Below are 18,558 nucleotides of genomic sequence, written 5' to 3'. Positions count from 1 at the left end.
TACTTCCTTCCTGCTGTGACTGGATTTATAACATAAAGAAATAAAACAAAATGTGATTAAATAAATTCTCATATTCCAGGTTTAGCACTGCTGTCTGTCATGTCTGAACTGGTATGCTGTTGCAAAGGAGCCATAAAACTGCTTAATATAATGTAATGTGTCTGTGTTGCACTGCAAGGACACATTGTTGAATCTGGCCCAGTTCTTTATTTGTAAAAATAAATTATTCCAAAACTTAGGATTCCAATAAGAGGGTTTTTGAGGTCTTCTGGTATTTCAATTCTTGCACTGCTTGCAGTATTAAGTTTGTTGTTTATCAAAATGTATTTGCTAGATATGCAGGTATAATGTGACTTAAATTTATCACCTGCTCTTCACAGTATTTTGGTGCAGAGCAGAAGCACTTTCCCAGTAGACAGTGTGGAAGTGAGAATTTAGTATTTGTTCCCCTCCTGATTTAATTAAATTTGTTAAAAGATTTAAGAGTAGGCAATAAAGTTGCTTTAAAGTTTGGGAGAAAACGTTGACTCTGACCTGACTTTGAATAATTTTACCAATTATCATCTGGAATATATAATAGAAAATATGTACACCTTGTATATCACCATTTAGATACTCATTTTAAAAGAATACTCTTTATACTGTGCCAAGGTGTGTAATTGTTACCTTTAATGGAAAATCTAGACAGATAAACCAGTCAAGGACACTGTTAGATTTCTGATTTCCTTTCTTGCCATTAAAAACCTGCAGTACAGTTTATTAATTAAAGGGGGGAAAAGCATCTAAAGAAATGTCTTTATTTGGATTATCTTTCTAAGGATCAAAAGTCCTTTTATTAATTGATGGGCTAATATGAATATATTTTGTGTTCTGAAGCTATAATTCTATTGCAGGAACACCAGAAGTACTTGAAAAACCTGATATACTTTTTTCTTGAGCATGTATAACTTTAAGCTTATTCTCTTTGTAATTTGGTAAAGAAAACAAACAAAAGATTGAGTCTCACAGCCAGGGCCTTGCATGCCATGTTTCATCCCAGTCAGAAGATTGATAGGCAAGTTATAAACCCCTGAAATAGTGGTTTATAATGGAAATGCTGGCAGCCCTTTAACTATAGCAGCACAAGCAGTACAGCAATAAATACTGTGCTTCATCTGTAAACAGAAATTTAGGATGCAGTTTGCAGCCTTGACCTTCAGGCTCCAACTGTGTTTAGATCATTAAGATTCCATAAATACTGTAATTTACAGCCTTCTGAAGGAAGAATTTGTGTGCACAGTAAAGGACGTATTCTTCACGAAAAAATGATTGCTTCCTGTATACCCATTTGGACTCATATTCTCAACCTCAATCAAAGCACTTGACAAATTTGCTGAAGTTTTAGGCATCATTTTTAGGCTTGTGTTCGTCCTAATTCACAGCTCTCTGGATCTATGCTATGTTTTCTGTCCTAGAACTTGAATTAAAAAGGTGAATTTTTTTCTTTATTGCAGGAGGTAGGTTGCAACGTTATTTGTGCTTCTCCACTACAAGGGAACTAATATATCTTTTATTTTTCTTTTTTTTTTCTTTTTTTGTATGGTTTGCCCACACGTTGCCATAGCTATAGTCTCTTACTGTATATATGTACTTAAAAAAATAAATGTCTCATTCCATTCAATGTCATAGGGCAATATATGGGCATAATTTATGCATTCTTCATCTATAATGAGCAGTAAAATTACTCAAATTACTTTTTTTTTAATAATTAGTTTAGGATATCTGACTAAATTGAACCGTGATTGGCATTGGTAGGTTGTTCAGTACAATGTCAGTAAACACAGTTGTTTTGATGCTTATCCTTCTTGCCTGAACTTCATGACATTGGACTGAAAATTCTACCATAGCACGCTTTCCCCATGCTACTCTATTTCCAACTGAGCTGGAAATATACAAGTACAGCTTCCATCAGGGTATTTTAGTCTTATCCAGAAATTTAGGCTGAATGAAAAATAATAGGTTGGGAAATATTATCCTGCTTTGCGAAGGTTACCCTGGGACTTGATTTGGGGTTAGGACAAAATCGCTGAGTTTTATTATAACTGAAGAGTTTCTTTGACTCCCAGTGGTAGCCCTGGGTAGATCTTCTATTTCCAAAATAAGTGTGTAGGAAAAGAATAGGATAGCTATTGATGTTCTTCATTTATCTTTGTTTCTCATAATATAGCCATAATATTGATAATTTTGTGGATTTACAATTTGTCGTTATTTTAATGGAAAAATCACTTGAGATTGATTTATGTGGTTTCTTACCTTTAGCCATTTCTTGCTTTCCCCTCCTGCAATATATACTAATGTGGAACATTTCTGTGTATTTTCTGATTATCATATTTTGCTACTAGTAGTAATAACCACAGATTACACAGCAGTGGCATGTAAAAGGTTTTGTTACTTTAGGCACTGTACATAGACAGGGGGGAAAAAAAATATCTCAAGCATTTTGTCTGCTCAGTGAGGTGGTCAGCCTCAACAGAGACAAAAAAGAGATTCCATAAATACTGATCATGCCTATTGTCATGCTTCTGCACGCTTTTCCCTCTACAAAAATGCCTGCTGAAACACTGACACCACAATATCATGGGCATCAAGACACCGTGTATCTTCCTGGTGTTTATAAATGCTGAGTTCAAATCTTCTGTTTACCTAGACTGACTAAGAGTGTACCCCCCATTCCTTGTGTATTTTATTGTATTTCTTATATTTGCTGATCCCTACAGCTCCTGACAACCTGTCAGGTCTGTGTGTGCACTCCTTAGGTACTTACATGGAGAGCTTCTGTCTCTGTTGGAATACCTAGCACTTCAATGAATAATAATATTGCAGAGAAATGAGATGATGAAGAGAACTTCATGAAGGATCAGGCATGGGACACTCAGTGCAGTGAGATGTCCTGTCTCACTGAAAGTGTTCATTCTCTTCAGGTCCATGTCCAATCTTCATAGCAGTAAGTATGCAGGATTCCCTAGAATACCCTGGGATGCTCCCAGAAAAATTTCCAAATCTAAAAGAGTCGCTAAAATCAGGGTTTGTGTCCTTGGTCTTTAAAACTGAAGCCAAAAATAGGCGCACAAGGGCTCACTCAGGTTGTCATTTCTGCTCCAGTTAGGTGGGTTTTACTCCTAATGGAGCATTGCCTAAGGATCAGTTATGTCCTGACTGACAGTTCTTTTAACAATTTTATAAAAGAATCAGAGTCATCTCGTGTAAAATCTTTCTTTAAAGAGTTTTGTCTTAGCACGCCAAGTTTATCCTGTCCGTTAAGGCTCTGTGCATCTGCCACCACTATTTATGGAATTGTTGCAAGGGTGATTGTGCTTTGTCTAATAGATGTAATTGAGTGAATTGGGTAATAAGTAGGTGAAAAGTAAGAATTTGGAATGCAAGCTGTTTTCAACAAAGACCTCCAGCAGTTTTTATTGCTTATTTGTTCTAATTTAACTTCTTCCTTTTACTTCTTTTTATCAGGGGTACCCAAGTGTGACATAAACACTTCATTGGGCTAAAAAATTATAGCAAATCGTTTTTAATTCGCTGAAAAAGATACTGGCAGTAAGCAAAGATAGATTATGCACCCTGAATAACATGAAAGAACAATCAAAAGATATTTTTAGTACCATACAAAAAGGTAATTTGCTGCTAATCTCATGCCACTCAAGTGTGTGTTGTTCACCAGAATAAATGTTTTCCTTTCAGATTGAGATTTGTTATATACATTTCTGACATATGCAGATTCTACTGGGTTTGTTTCTGCTTTGCTGGTAAACTGCAGCAAATTCTCAGATTTCAAAATACACACGCCCTAAGAGTCTAGTTTCTACAGATACATTTAGTAGGAAAATTGAAGACCTTATTAACTCTCCATGTGTAAATAAGCTGCTCACTGGATTTACAGAGGACAAGCATTAAAGATGCAAATATCCTGCTAATCTTGAAGAGTAACATGGGCAAACATGTAGTGCAATGTCATCTGAAAAATAAAACAAAGCCCTAGCCTGGAGTTTCTACAGAAGACAGTAATTCTGTCTCATTGTATAAACTCTGGAGGTTTGTTTTTTTCATTTTGAATTCTTCATTTATGACTTCAAATAGAAAATATTCCTGTCTCCTTTGCTGTAACATTTGAGACATTTTTGACTGACCTGAACCAAACACATGGAGTATTTTTATTGTTCTGCATTGTCTTATGTGGGGCAGAGAGTGATTTGATACAGTGTTGATGATTCTTAGTGTGGGAAATACTGAAATAATTCATGTTGCACTGGCAGTAGTAGATAATGTTCTGTCTCATATTATCTGCCATGTGCAATTTGTAAATACAATGATAGAATTATGTTGGGGGAGAAGGAAAGAATTGTGTGCTGGTTGTAGAATAGTGTACCTCAGATTTTGCCATTCAGTCAGAGTAAATGAATTCTCGTCTTACTGCATAGCAGTGATTTCCCATCTGACTTTTAACCCCCATACCTTGCATCTTTCAGAATTTGCAACTCTTTTTCTTCTACAATTTTTTCACATTTTATAAACTGTTATGAGTAATGACATTACTTGTTTCTCTTTCCAATCCTTCACTGGTGTCTCTCAGTTCTGCAGTTCTTCATTTCCCTTCTCTCTGCTATGCATTTGTCCAAATGTATTTTTTACACCCAAAATGCCCTCCTATTTTCTTCTACCCTATTCCTTTGAACTCTGCCGTGCTTGAGCAGTCTGATTGTGGTTTATGCAAGTTAGAGATGACAACCTCAAATATTCAGCAGTGACACAGTTTCAGCAAGACTTGCTGTGTTGTAACTCACTTCATGACCTACTAATGGCAAGAAAATCACAGGAAATACTCCAGGTATAGTTTTTTGGTTTTTTTCCAAGAACGGGGGAAGGCAAAAAGAAGTTTCATGAGGTAGGAGAACAGTGGCAGCTCTGTACAGTCAGGAGATCTAAAATGCAGTGCAGAACTTGGTAAATCTTTAATTAATGCTTGCATAGAAGATGTTTTGGTTTTTTTGGGGGTTTTTTTGCCAGTCTTTGGTAGCAGACATTGAATGGAAGAGTTAGGTTCCTGGTTTACATGCTTGTCTAAACAGAGTTTATCTGGTGACCAGGTTTATAAAAGTGGGAACAATCATGAGTTGATGTGCATAGTAAAATTGAATAGACTGAGTCATCTCTGCAGGTCATCCCTGATTAGAAAATCATGCATAAGAATATAATTACAATTCTTAAATGCCAGGTTATCACTTCTAGTCCTAATTCCAAAGACAAACCAGTTAGTGGCATGACAAACAATAATGTGTATTTAACTAAATTGGTACAAACTAAGAAATATCTGAAGCCTGAACAGATCCTAAGTAGCACTTATTTAGCTATCATTTTCCTAAAAAAAAAAAAAAAAAAAAAAGCTGTAACATATTTGGCACACGTAACTTCAGTTTAAAATCATAATTTGAGTCAAATTCGTACATCCAAGTCACTAGCAGAATCTGGAGTAATACCCTTGATAAAAGGTGGACTGAAAGTATTTTAGTCGCTGCATTCCTTTCAAACATTGTACCTGACTGTTAGGTGAGGGTATAGCACAGATGGGAGGACAGAGGAACTCCCTCCTCTCTTGAGCACCTACCAGAAGCCAGGCATGATTAAGATCACTTGGAGTTACTCACATGGTGCAGACACTCAGAATGGGATTTGAGGGACTGGGAAGAACATTCCGTCATGAATCTGCACATTCAGTGGATTATAATGTAGCTTTGGAGTTAAACTCTTGAATAGCACAAGACGCTTCCCCCAGGATGCCTTTTCCTGCCAGTGCAGCTCCCCACAACAGGCATAGTTAGGAAAGTTTAACAGCTGTTTAATTTGTGATGGGCCTGTAGGTACAAACTTGAGCAGCATGGACGTTCTCTGTGGACTGGACAACTTTGGGAAGAGTTCTGACCGGGTCCTCCCAGCCCCTGTGAGGGGAATGAACAGTGCTGGGGTTATTCATTCACTGGACGAGACAGGTATAATTTCATACTCTGGGAGAGTGGATCTGTAACATTCATCTGTGTGTGGAGCTTCACGTTTATCCTGGCACACATCAATAGCAATTACTGGTTGATAATGCTCTTACAGATTCCTGCTATGATTATTATTTTTCTCATGACTAATAATCGTGCTGAATTATGACCTTTCCTAATACTGAGGAGGTGCAATAAAGTGAATTAAACTCATACTCAAAACACCTGGTCCGTATGAGTGGCAATTGAAACGTTTTTTTTCCTTTGGAATCACCAATACGTGTAATAGCCGTGAATTAATGACTGTATTTGTTGTCTTGTAAATTTTTTGCTATTTAAAGAGCATTTGCTGCATAAATACTACGGAATTAGCCATCTGCAGACATGTAATTATGGCAGACTTTAAAGCTTATTTAAACAGGGAACGTGGAAATCTTTTCATTATACCTGCAAAAGCAGAAAACCACTGTAATCAGGGATTATGTCATGGGTGGAAACCAGATTTCTCACTTCCCTGATATGAAGGGTAAACCTGGGTTTACATACCTTAGTTTGTTTTCCTTTTCTATACTTCTCATGAAGTATAGAAAATCCTTCTAATTAGATTGATTTGTATACTTAAAGACTTCTCTCTGTACATCAGACCCATTATGTTTGTGATCCAGTAAATATTACTATGCATATATTGTAATTTATTACAGCATTGGTTGTCCTAAAGACAAGACTTTATCCAGGAAATACAATTCCTTATGCTTCCCAAGAACGTACAGCGTCTTAGCCTTGCAAAAAACCTGATTTTTTTTTCTGTAAAATGGCATTTATTTTAATATATGGCCTATTTGACAGCAGTTGTTCTGTTAACTGTAAAAACCCTGTCCTAGCTGTTCCATGAGCTCAGTGCAGAGCTCTCATGCCAACAACCAGCAAGTAGGATGCAGTTTCCACTCAGTGTCCCTTGCTGGCAGATCTTGCTTGGGTCTGTGCTTATGGTGCTAAATAGGGCAAGAATATTTAGTTACAGAGAAAAATCTACTGCCATCTCAGAAAGCTATACAAAGTATTAGATTTTGGATTTATTAAATAGGACAAAAACTTAATATTTTACACGTGATTTCATTTTTCTTATAAACGGAAGGGTCGGTAACATCTTTTGGTTCCAGGAAATATATGATTCCACATTTTTGGATCATGACAGATGAGAACCACTTATGTCTGTCTGCGATATTAGCCAGGAACACATCTCAAATATACTGCAAACATAAATGAGATTCATTGGGAAAATAGTTAATATGCAAAATTCCTCCCCTAATATATTACCCAGGCAATAGTGCTTAGAAATTTGGTGATGAGATCATTAACAGGAAAATTACCTTAACTAGAATTAAAAAGAAGTGTTAATTTTGTGTGTATGCATGCCATTGAAGGTAATAAAGATAGAACTTTAGGCATTTCTTTAAAGAATGTATTATGACATAATTAATCTTTTATCCATAGTTAACTCTTATGATAATGATCCATCTGATATTAGCTGTGATGGTAATGGTCTCACATCACATGGTATGGAGTTACTTTAGATGATTAACTCAGTCAGGATCAGCACTGAAGACCAAGGTCAAGCCTATTTACTGCTTTGGGCACTGGACCCTGAGTGCTGCTTCCTTTGAAAATGGTGTTCCTCCTTAGGAATCAGATGTTTTACATGATTTCTAAATAAAAAGCCCTATGAAGCCATCAGAACATCAGCTGTGAGCCATTTGGAAATAATATTATTAATTCACTTCCCTCAAGTCCTTCAGAATAGTAGCACATCTGCTTCGAATTCGAGTATTTCAGACTGAGACATCCTTAAAGGACAAATAGTTTCCTCCAAATTACTCACATAAGCATATGTTTCTTTCACTTCAAAAGCAAGTGTAGCATAAATCATTCAAAGAACAACATGCCTACATTTGTTACCAACAGCTACATTATTTGGAAGTTAACAAAGTATATTTTGTACCAGTTGCTGCCAGGAAAATACAATTTTAAAATACAGTTATATCAATTTTGTTCAATGCATCATCACTCTTTCAAGTGTACATGCAAGTCCTTGTTCTAAGAAATCACAGGAAAAGTATTCATGGATTTTCAAGGAATTTTTACATTTCTGTGGAGTATTCATCATTCTTTCATCAGCTGCATGTAGGGTTTGAAGGCTCTATGGCAAAGAGTCTGATTGAGGGGGTTTGTGGCTTCTTCAGGAATTTCTAGATAAAGTCGCTTAATTAATTTCTGTAAAACCCTAGGGAAAATAATGCTTAATGAGAGGACTGCTCTTTAGCAGTGATAAATAGTGACTTGCAACTTCTGAAGAACAGATGCATCCTATTTTTTTCTTTCTTGTTCCACTTGTGTGCAGTCATTCTGTACTTGCTGAAGCTGTAGAATGGATTCTTCTTACTTACTGATGTTGTTTACTCCAAAGCAAAGAATAAATCAGGCTCCTAAACTCAGCAGATTTTCACCATGAGAAAAACTGAGTGCAGGGTAATGTTGATGTTCAGCACTGGCAAACAGATATTTTATTGCAGCCTGATTTCACTCAAATTCAGTCTTTAAATTAGTCAGACTTCTTAGCTCCATTAGTCTTATTTGAGGCTGTTCCAGAACATCAGGCCTCTTATGATCAGCTCCTTGCATCAAGTTTCCAGCTTCCATTTGCTCATGGTTATTATATATTTTCCTAGACACTGTTTGCTATCATGAGTCACAAAAATGAATAAATTATTGTTTATGCAATGCAAGTGAAAAAGTTTCAGCACAGGTTGTCATAGATTCAGTCATAGATTCCTTTTTTTTTCCCAACCTGTTGCAGAACACTGTCAACATTGGCAGAAAATCAAGATTAGCATTGTTAGCTTTATTTTATGTCACTTTTTTTCTGTTGACAGAAATTATTTTACCATCAAAAGAATTGTTTCCTTAGGTTTTCAGAACAGAAGTGAAAGTGAATTTTTTCTCTGAATGTTGAATTTTGATCATAAAAAAAAATCTTCAAGCAACCTTTACTTGGCTTGATTTCTTTAATACGTCTTTCTCTTTAGGGTTCTGAATGTTCTGACATGCAAATTCATCTAGTAGATGAATTTGTAACCATCCCCAGAATAGTTTTAAGGGTGGGAGTGTCTTTAGGTGAGGTTAGGATGGGTGTTTATAGAGTCAGGTCTTTAGTTGAAGATTGTCTTTAAGTTGATAAGGGCTGTTCCCTATCTTTAAAAAGGACTGTAACCAAAGAGAACTGTAGGGAAATAATAGATAGTGTATCTTGTAACCTACTATCCTTCCAGTTTGGCTTCTCCTTTTCCCTTTGTTTATTTGGCAGGCAGTCAAGCCAAGCCAAGCGTCAAGGCACTTCACAGGGCTGCCAAAATCGGGATTTATTTTTTTAACAAGCCCTGTTCTAAACTGACCTCTCAGAAATGTATTCAAACCCAGAATAATTATCTCCTTGTAGTCCCATTTCCCAACAGGATTCTCTTCATGCAGACTGACCATAACCTCTGTTTGCCATAAGTGGTTCAATTAGAGGTGTCCTGATGCCTGTCTCTTATGCAAAATGAATTTCTATCTAGCAGGAAACGAATTTATCTGGTTTGCCACTGTCACAGAACAATGCCTTTGAAATGCCTTTCAGCTGGTTAGATCTTATTTAGGTTTGATATCTGGATTACCTGTAGCTTATCAACTGCTGATAACATGCAAATACATACCTTTGAGGCAGACACTCACCTCTGAGTGTACATGATTTTAATGCATCACTTTCTGGAAAGTATATATTGGTAGAACAGTTTGTAGATGAGAACACCAAGGGAAGGCAGTTGATGGCTCTTTTTAAAAGGAGCAAGCAAAAGTTAGAAACAACATATTAGAAATAAAAAGGCCTTAAATATGATGTGCTGAGTTTTTGGGGACTTAGGAAAGTGAAGGAATAGTGACGTTTGCAGCTCTAATGACATGTAATGAATGACAGTTTACCAGGGCATGTATTTTCTCTTGGTCTTATATGGCCAGCAGCTCCAATTTTATAATGATAAACCTTCTACCACAATAGTGCTGTGAAGTAAAACAGGAAAGATAATATAACTGCATGTGGGTGTCAAAAAGGTTTAGAAAATAAGAAGAGTGGAAAGGAGAAGAACTGTTGGAGATCAAAAGGATAAGGAACCGAGAGGAAGAAGGGAAATTTTTTTGTACCATCAACATAAAATTTTCTTAGGTGCAAGCAAGTGTAAATAAATGAGTATAAATCAGCTCGTGCTGTTTTCAGGTAAGAAGAATTTGTAATATTTTTATGTCCTACAGTAAATAAACACCCTGTGGAAGTGGAAGTTCCAACATGTAAATAATGTTATTAGAATGCATTTATTTATTTATTTACCAAGGTAATAATATTTTATGTTTTACAAACATCAATGAAACCAAACTCCTAGATGTAAGAAAAGTGCATGCAAAATTCAGCAGTATCAGGAGAAAGTGAAACTCAGAGAATCCTTGTTCTGGTGTGTTTTTGTTTTTTTTTTTCTTGGAGAGTACAAGAAGAAACAATTCGAGGATTTATAAAATTGAGTTTGTGAGGATGCTGAAGTCATAGCACACTGTGTTATAACTGGAATAGACAGAGGCTGCCCATAGCATTTACCTGTACACATTTCTAATGTGATTCCACAGAGAAAAGGACAGTGTACTTGCCATCATGTACTAATGATTTAATAATTACTTTTCAAAATCTCAAATACAGGCTCTTAGATGGGAGTCTTGTTGTAAGTACCTGAATAATTGAGCTTGTGTTGCACATCACCTGCAAACTTTTCTTATAAACTAAAAAATCCTTTTTCTTGGAAAGAATAATGTAATAATCTCGTTTTATCCTATACTGTCCAGTTGTTCTACTATAACCTCCAGAATAGTTTGAAGTTGTGTTAAAGTCAAATTTTTAGTGTGATCTGTCGTTTCAAGAATTTTTCAGATTCATTCTGTTCTGGTGAGTATGACATTACCTCCTTACTTGTGATAAACAGCATTTTATGGCATTATTTTGATCAGTAATGCTTATGTTCCTAGGCCTGAAAAGGGCTCATAAAAGTTCTAGAAGAGGTTCTGTTAAGAGTTCAATTTTATAGTTTCTTTGCTTTACTTTGCTTTGCTAAGGCCGGTTCTTTTGTTTGGAGCTATTTTCCCTCTTTCAGTGGTACTGCCTGAAGTTCTTGCTTGGGTTTCCTGCTTCAGTGTTACACTTTTCAGGTCACTGAGATGTGTCATAGGAACAAGTCCATTAAGATGAATGATGTGTGTTGTGATTTCATTAGTCTTATCAATAATGTATTGCAGTTTTCTGTTTAGGAGTCTCTTTTTGTTTTGTGTGGGTCGTCAGGCTGACTTTGTGAATTGCATTTAGAAGATCAAAATAGTTAAAGATGAAGGTAGATACTTAAGCAATTAGGCCAGAGACTGGAATTGTTGTTTTAGAGGTGTAGGCTACAAAACCAATTTGTGTTAAGGAATGTTTAGGTAATTGAATTTCACAGTACAAATTAAAGTCTCTTGCTATCATTATGCATGTTTTGGGCACATAGTGATATCTTGTGCCAGTAAAATGGCTGGGGTTTATTTTTCAGTCCCTGTGTAATCTTTAATGAAAACACTTTTCTGACTTGTAAAGGCTTGGAAGTAATAAACTGGACTGACCATTTTTTTCATTTGATGAAGCTTGGACGGAGATAAGAAGTAAACTTGTATAAATTGTTTCTCATGAACGTGCATAAAGAGAGAAATCATTTTATGCAACAAAGGAGTGGCATGGCTTGCCAAGCAAAGATAAGTAATTGGAAAATATAAGATCCTAGTGAGAACTCCTAGCAGAAAATTCAAAAAAACCAGGTGCTGTATAATGTTACTTATTATATTATTATTATTATTATTATTATTATTATTATTTACATAAAAACAAAAAGTAGGTTCTGTCATACCATGCTATGCTGAAGTCATATTACTATAGCAAAAGTTATTATTTTAACTATGACAGCAGACTGCTTATCTCTTTCATTCATCCAACCACTAAGCTTTTCTCATCAGTCACTAATTTGCACCACAGTCAGGTGGGATGGGCTAGGAACACCTGTCTTTTACAGTGGATCACCTGCCTGTGCCTTTACTGTTCAATCACCTGTGATTCCAAAGCCACACAGTAAATTTTAACTGTGTTAGCATCCTTATGTGTCAAGGCAAACCATCCTTTTAGCCTGTGTGCCTTGTTTGGAGCACATTTGAAGATGGGGCAGGAGAAGATCTGTTCCTATTCACCACAAATGTCTCAGCAGTCCCCAGACATTCCAGTGTTTAGGCCACCCTCTCTTTAGAGTCTGATTTCTAGCAGTCTGTGTTGCTCTGCTGATGGTTATCATCTTATGATTTTTTTTACTAGTTGACATTACCCCTAATAAAGGAATAGAGGGATCCTAATATAGATCAGGGAACCAGTATTGTAGGCATTGGAATAGAATTCCAGCTCAGTCAAAGTCTCTCAGCCACCAGCAATAAGATCTCTCCTAAGAGTAGAAAGTAATGTGATTATTTCTATTTTCTACTGTCCTTGCTGTTGAAGGTGTTTGAGGGGTTGTGAACAGGCTTCTTTCTCCCTGTGAACTACAGGAACTATAGAGGAGAGTTCTTCAAAAGCCTAGTTCTGCTTGCACTGATCTCAGCAGGAGTCCCTGAACTGATTTCAGAGGGAGCAAAATCAATCCCTGCTTTGAAAAATACAGTATTTCCCATAGCACAGCCTTATCCTTGAAAACCAACCAACCAGGAATTTATCTGGTTCTCAGCATATAAAGTTTTCATTTACTATATCACAGGGACTGCTTTGGGACAGTCCACCATATAACTTGAGTCCCCTTTGAGTGTGAGATGCATGTTAGTCTGAGGAACAGCAGCATCAGCTCAGAGCTAAGGAACAGTGCAAGCTGAGGAAGTTATTGCCACATCTGCCTGTTACAGTCCTCTTGATGGAAATTCCTGTCCCTGCTGAGCTGTTCCTGGAAGTGCTCCTAGCCTGTTTCAGTCTAAATGATCGAGGTCAGTGATGACCTATTGTTTAAACTGCGTAAGCTGTCCTGCTGTTGCAGTGTTGGATTCAACCCCTTTCCCTCCTCTGTTTAAAACTGCAGTGTATTGCATTGCAGAACCCTTGAAATGGATGGATGTATTGCTGCCAGGGGATGAAAAGCTTACCTTTCCTACTGCACATTGCTGGGTTTCCTATGTTTTCCCAACATAGGAAGGCAAAAACATAGGCTGAAAAATTGTCTTATGAGGATAGCAGTTACTTCATATTGAAAAACACTGCCTCTCGTTCAAAACAGTATTTTTATTAAAAAACAGAAAGCATGGCAGAGGATTGTAGTTGTTCTGTGCTGTCATTTATAGGGATACTTTTTTACTTTTCTCCCTGGCAGACTGGCAATTGGGTGATTCATTGTAATAATAAGATGCCCTTTTGTGGTCATCTGTCTTGTAGGTATTTGGCCGTTTTATTACTAATTTGGAGTTGCCATTTGGCCTGTTCTGTCATGCAACTAAGTTACTAACAAAGTACGTAAGTTGTCCTGTTTCTTGCTGGTTGCATTCCATGAAACAACGTCTCCCTACCCTGAACACCTGCCTTGTATTTAAGGATAAGGTCCTGCGCCAAATCACTGTAGCTTTCCTGTTTCAAATTTCACTCATTTCTGTTTACAATCAAAGGAGCTGCTGGGTGGAGATTTATGATATTTACATGCTCTTCTAATTAAAATAATGATTACACCTGGTTTTGGATAGCATTTATAGCTTGCTTCAAAGAGTCTAATTAAAATCACTCACTAGCTTTGAATTCTGAGCCTTCCACACCTCATACAGATAACATTTCCAAGGGATCAGACAACACTCTTCCATGTGTTTTTCTATAAACCATTAAAAAGTTTTTCAGATATTCTAGGAAAATTCAGGTTTTGTTTTACAAGGGTATAGCTGTGTGTGCTGTTTATTTCCTTCCTCGAGTATGTGACATTAAAGATGGGTTGCTCTTGTTCTGATGCCACAAAGGATTATTGATGAAATAAAGGCTCTGCTGAAGGCAATGAGAGTTTCACCATTGACTTCAATGTAGCTGGAATTTCACCTCTGAAGAGGGAAATAAATAACAGGAGCGGATAGGAAAAACAAAAACAACCCTAGACCTGTGCTGAGGGCTCACAGCAATAATCAAACGTTTTTTTAGAGGGGAATAAATGGAATCCAGCTGATACGCAAAATCCTTCATGAGGGATGTGATAGGTGTAAGCTCAGGCTTTTGAATAAAATCTTGAATGGTCAGAGAGGAATGTGAGATTTCTTTGATGGATTTAGTGACTGTTTCAATGTATGTACTCATAGTTCAGTGAACAAGGTGTAATAAATATGCAGTTGCCTTTCACTTTGCCATGGGTCAGCTTTACTGTGCATAATACGTATCATCTGTAAAGTGTGGCTGATACTTGCAGGGTTTCTTGATGGCTTCTGATGAATTGTTTTGAGTAAGAAGTTTACCATTCTCTCCATTGTTCTCTTCTAGAAATATTCTTTACAGACTCGATGAAAGGACCAGCCAGTTTTCACTACTGCTGGAGGCACTGGAGCACTGCAAACTACATCAGTCAAACGAGACCATTCAGGCAGCCTTGTCAGAGGTGCTGAACAGCATCAATTCAGCTCAGGTTTACTTCAAAGCAGGACTTGATGTGTTTGAGACCACCTTAGCTGGAAAGAAATGAGAGGATTCTCTGCATTCTAAGACAGTTGTTTACAACTCACTAAACAAAAGTTCGACTTGGACCAGAATTGCTCTGAGGATGAAACGTTTCTCAGCTTTTCCTTCAGTTGTCGCTTAAAGGTACCGCAGAGCGTGGTTATATAAATATAAAACAGTCTTTTGCACTGTTCACGGTATATCTCAAATGTCTGTTCCTGAATGTACAAAACATAATGAGAGGGAATAACACTTAAGATAGGATTTCTGGAAGGACATCTGCTGTATTTTTATACGTAAAATACGTTTTTACGACTAAGATCTCAGTCTTGCGAAGTACCGAGCACGTCCTGCAACACGCTGAAGACCCAGCTCTGAGACACCCCAGGTGTATATCTGGGTGAGCTTTCCATCCCTGCTCTGTCAGAAAAATCTGACTTAAGTATACTCTTGTGTTTCTTACCTCCTTCAGCACACTCATCTTCTTCGTTCAGAGTAAGTATTTGAAGGATGTGGCATTTCGGGTATCCAGCACCAGAGTGAAAATGCACAAAACACCTTTACCGGTGCAATCCAACATCTTTACTCCTGTGGAACAATAAATACCTCAATTCTGAGAATACAGATTAACTTTGATTATTCCATTTCTGTATGAAAATAAAGAGTTGTTTTCTCTAATGTTTCTTGGAGAGAAAATTTTTGTGGCGGTTTCAAATTATTTGAAAAGTTTGAATCAACAGTTATACTTGCACAAGAATACCTTCAGTCTTTATTTTAAATAAAAGAACTGCCTGATCTTATAAGGCTACAGGCCTTCTAAGCTTATACAGTACCAAAACAGCCCACTTCAAGGTCTCTCTAAATTTCCAGAGAGCTGTAAATGAGAACAAGACCTCCAAATCCTGAAAATAGTTTTGGGATTCCATCACTCAGACACAGCACCCACTATTCCAGGCCTGGCATATAGTACCTGGATTGCTGTCAAAAAGCACAAGCAAAATATAAATGCTGTAGAACCTGCTGTAAAACCAGGAATTCCACTCTGGAGGCACAAGCTGGTGAAGCATGCTGCAGGGCCAAAACTCAGAGCTGCTCTGCACTGGAGGAAGCCCTGTACAAAGGCTCTAATGATGCCATTACTTGTTGGCCAAAGTAATGTGTGAATGAAAGGATCAGGAGGTTCAGTGCTCCTCTGAGGGGATATGCACATTTGAGAACTGCAGGTCTTAATAATGTAAACCATGGAAATTGTTAAGCCCTATTGGGTTTAGAGTTTTAAAATCTCAGATGATTCTGGGGTTAGAGCTTAAAAAAATGAATTTTATATGGATACTTAGAATTAAAATGTAAGTTATTTGATGGAAATGTTAAATGTATTGTTACCTGGTTTGCCATGGAAATTATTAAAGGAACATTTCAGGTTGCAATAAAAATGGAAAAAGTGTCTGTATTAATGTCTAAAAATTGCCTTCTGGAAAATTTCAAAGTGCACAAGTTAATGAAAGACTTTTGAAAGTTCATGTAGCAAGCAATAAGAGTTGTTTACAGAGCTGGGTTTCTCTTTGCAAAGTCATTGGCAAACAGGCCTCTATAAGCATTGATCCAGGACTGGGTATATATATCTGTGCATTTCTTTGCAAGTTATTATTTTGTAATGGGTAAAACACCCCAGGTCTTACCAGAGGCAGAGCTGGGCAGTTGTACAGCTTTTGCTGCAGTGGGTATATGTTCAACACCAGTCAATGTGGCCATGTGAACTTAGACATGATTATCTTCTTATCTTTCCTTGGCATCTGATAAGCAAAGTTAACGATGATTTTTTTGCTACCAATTCTGTCTACTGCAGAGAGAATTTGACTTCTGAAGAGTAACATTGTTTATGATGTTTGTTCATCCCCTTGTTTGCATACTTTTGATTATGGTAATACTTAAGTGGTTGGAATATCCTCATTTGAGTTGTGTGTTTATTTTTTTGATAGAATTTGGGGATGTACTGTTCATGCTGCATTTGAATGATATTTGTAATAAGGACCGTTCTTCTAACAGTTCATGTAGTCAAATATTTTCTTTTTTGTTGACTCACTGTGGAGCCAAAGCCTGTGGTCTTAAAAGATATAATGTCTGGTACCATTAGGAGAACAAAAATAGAGATTAACACCTTCTTTAGCTCTGTCAGGTAAATTTAACAACTGCTTCCTCATCCTTAAAATTTATGTTCCACCAAACCCACGTCTAATGTAACCAAAGTGTACTCATGCAAAATCAGTGAAATCTACTGGGAGGAGTATCCCTCATGTATGATTTCTCAACCATGTAATTCCTCACTAAAACATTTATCTTGTTTTCTCACAATGTCCTCCTATAACAACTTTTAAAATAGCAGACTTTAAAGTACTCCACCAAGAAAGCACGGCCATTGTCAATGCCTTTCTATTCTAGAGACATTCAGATGTTCTTGTTGGTGAGATTAATCAGGTGAGCTATCTAGGGACTTAAATGCCTTGATTTCAATGTCATCTCACACATGTATATATTTTTTGAAGGCTTTTATTTCAGTGTTCAGATCTTACGTATAAGTGAGTGCTCAGTGATAATAATTGTACCGTTATAGTTTTGGAAGAAGCACTTTTGAGCCATATCCTTCCATTGATTTTTAAATCCTACCTATTGACTTCAAAGAATTTATAGCAAGTTAAGGTCCTAAATACCTGGTGTGTTTCTAACATAAAATTTTTGCCCAGCCAGCTGTGGAACATCAGCTAGAGGGAGGTGTCAGTAAATCATAGCAACTTACCCTGATTGACTTCATTCCTATGTTGTGTTGAAATAAACGGAGTGCCCTTAAAGACAGAATTATCTCTGTAAATTGCCTGAATGATGCTAAAAATTTGTTACCTTTTCAGAAACATCAATTGCCAGAGACAGTATAACAAATGCATTGATTGCTAGTTAATCTGGAGTCATGCTCGCAGTGACCAGAAAATCCCTGCGGCTTCCAATATTTGTATGTTGAGACAGTTGATAATAAAAAGCTAATAAGATTTTATTAGTGCATATTTTAAAGAGTCCATAAAGAAGCTACAGTACAATCAACTCAGATGAATAAAAAGTACATGAGAGCTGGATTTGGAGTACTAACCTTAAAAGAGGCAGTGAATTGTTTTTATCATGCACGAAAAACTGTACCTGAGTGAATAGGAGAGCACACAAATGCCTTATATCTTAAAAACATTGTATAAACATAAATTTACTCGCAGTGATATGATACATCTACATAAACAGAAGTGTAAATAATAACTACATGCAAAAATTAGCAAACACTTTGCACTGCATCACTTACCTTTCAGGAAAGTATTTCAGTCTAGAGATGTAAAAAAGAGACATTGCAGCTGACCTCAGTTCTTGCAACAGCAGGTGGGGAAAGGTTAAATCTCAGATATCACAGAAGGAACCACTGGAGGTCATCTAGTCAAACCTCCCTGCTCAAGCAGGGTCACCTAAAGACAGCTGCCCAGGAGGGACTGTGTTCAGATTACTTTTGAATATCTTCCAAGAATGGAGATTCCACAACCTCTCGGGGCAATCTGTGCATGGTCACCCTGAGAGAGAGTGTGTCATCCTTCTGTGGATACAGTTTCTCCAAATCTCTTCCTGTATTTCTTAGTTGTTAAATTATTGTAATTAGTTTAATTGTGAGCATTCAAAAGATAACCAGCATTTCAT

General features: G+C 36.9%; 1 protein-coding gene across 1 annotated transcript in view; it reads left to right on the top strand.

Moving 5' to 3' along the window:
- Positions 1–16,285, top strand: part of LOC114065093 (inactive N-acetylated-alpha-linked acidic dipeptidase-like protein 2) — a gene marked incomplete at its 5' end in the record, with an annotated part of 150,627 nt that extends 134,342 nt beyond the window's left edge. The window contains one exon of the mRNA XM_027898698.1: positions 14,662–16,285. Coding sequence (XP_027754499.1) covers positions 14,662–14,860 — 199 coding nt within the window. The remainder of the gene's footprint in view (positions 1–14,661) is intronic.
- Between the last annotated feature and the right edge of the window lie 2,273 nt (positions 16,286–18,558).

This window comes from Empidonax traillii, unplaced genomic scaffold (genome assembly GCF_003031625.1).
Source record: "Empidonax traillii isolate 1590-97213 ecotype Southwest subspecies unplaced genomic scaffold, ASM303162v1 scaffold617:size382775, whole genome shotgun sequence".
Lineage (NCBI taxonomy): Eukaryota > Metazoa > Chordata > Aves > Passeriformes > Tyrannidae > Empidonax > Empidonax traillii.
The sequence above is the reverse complement of the archived record's forward strand: the minus strand, read 5'-3'. Positions and strand labels throughout refer to the sequence as shown.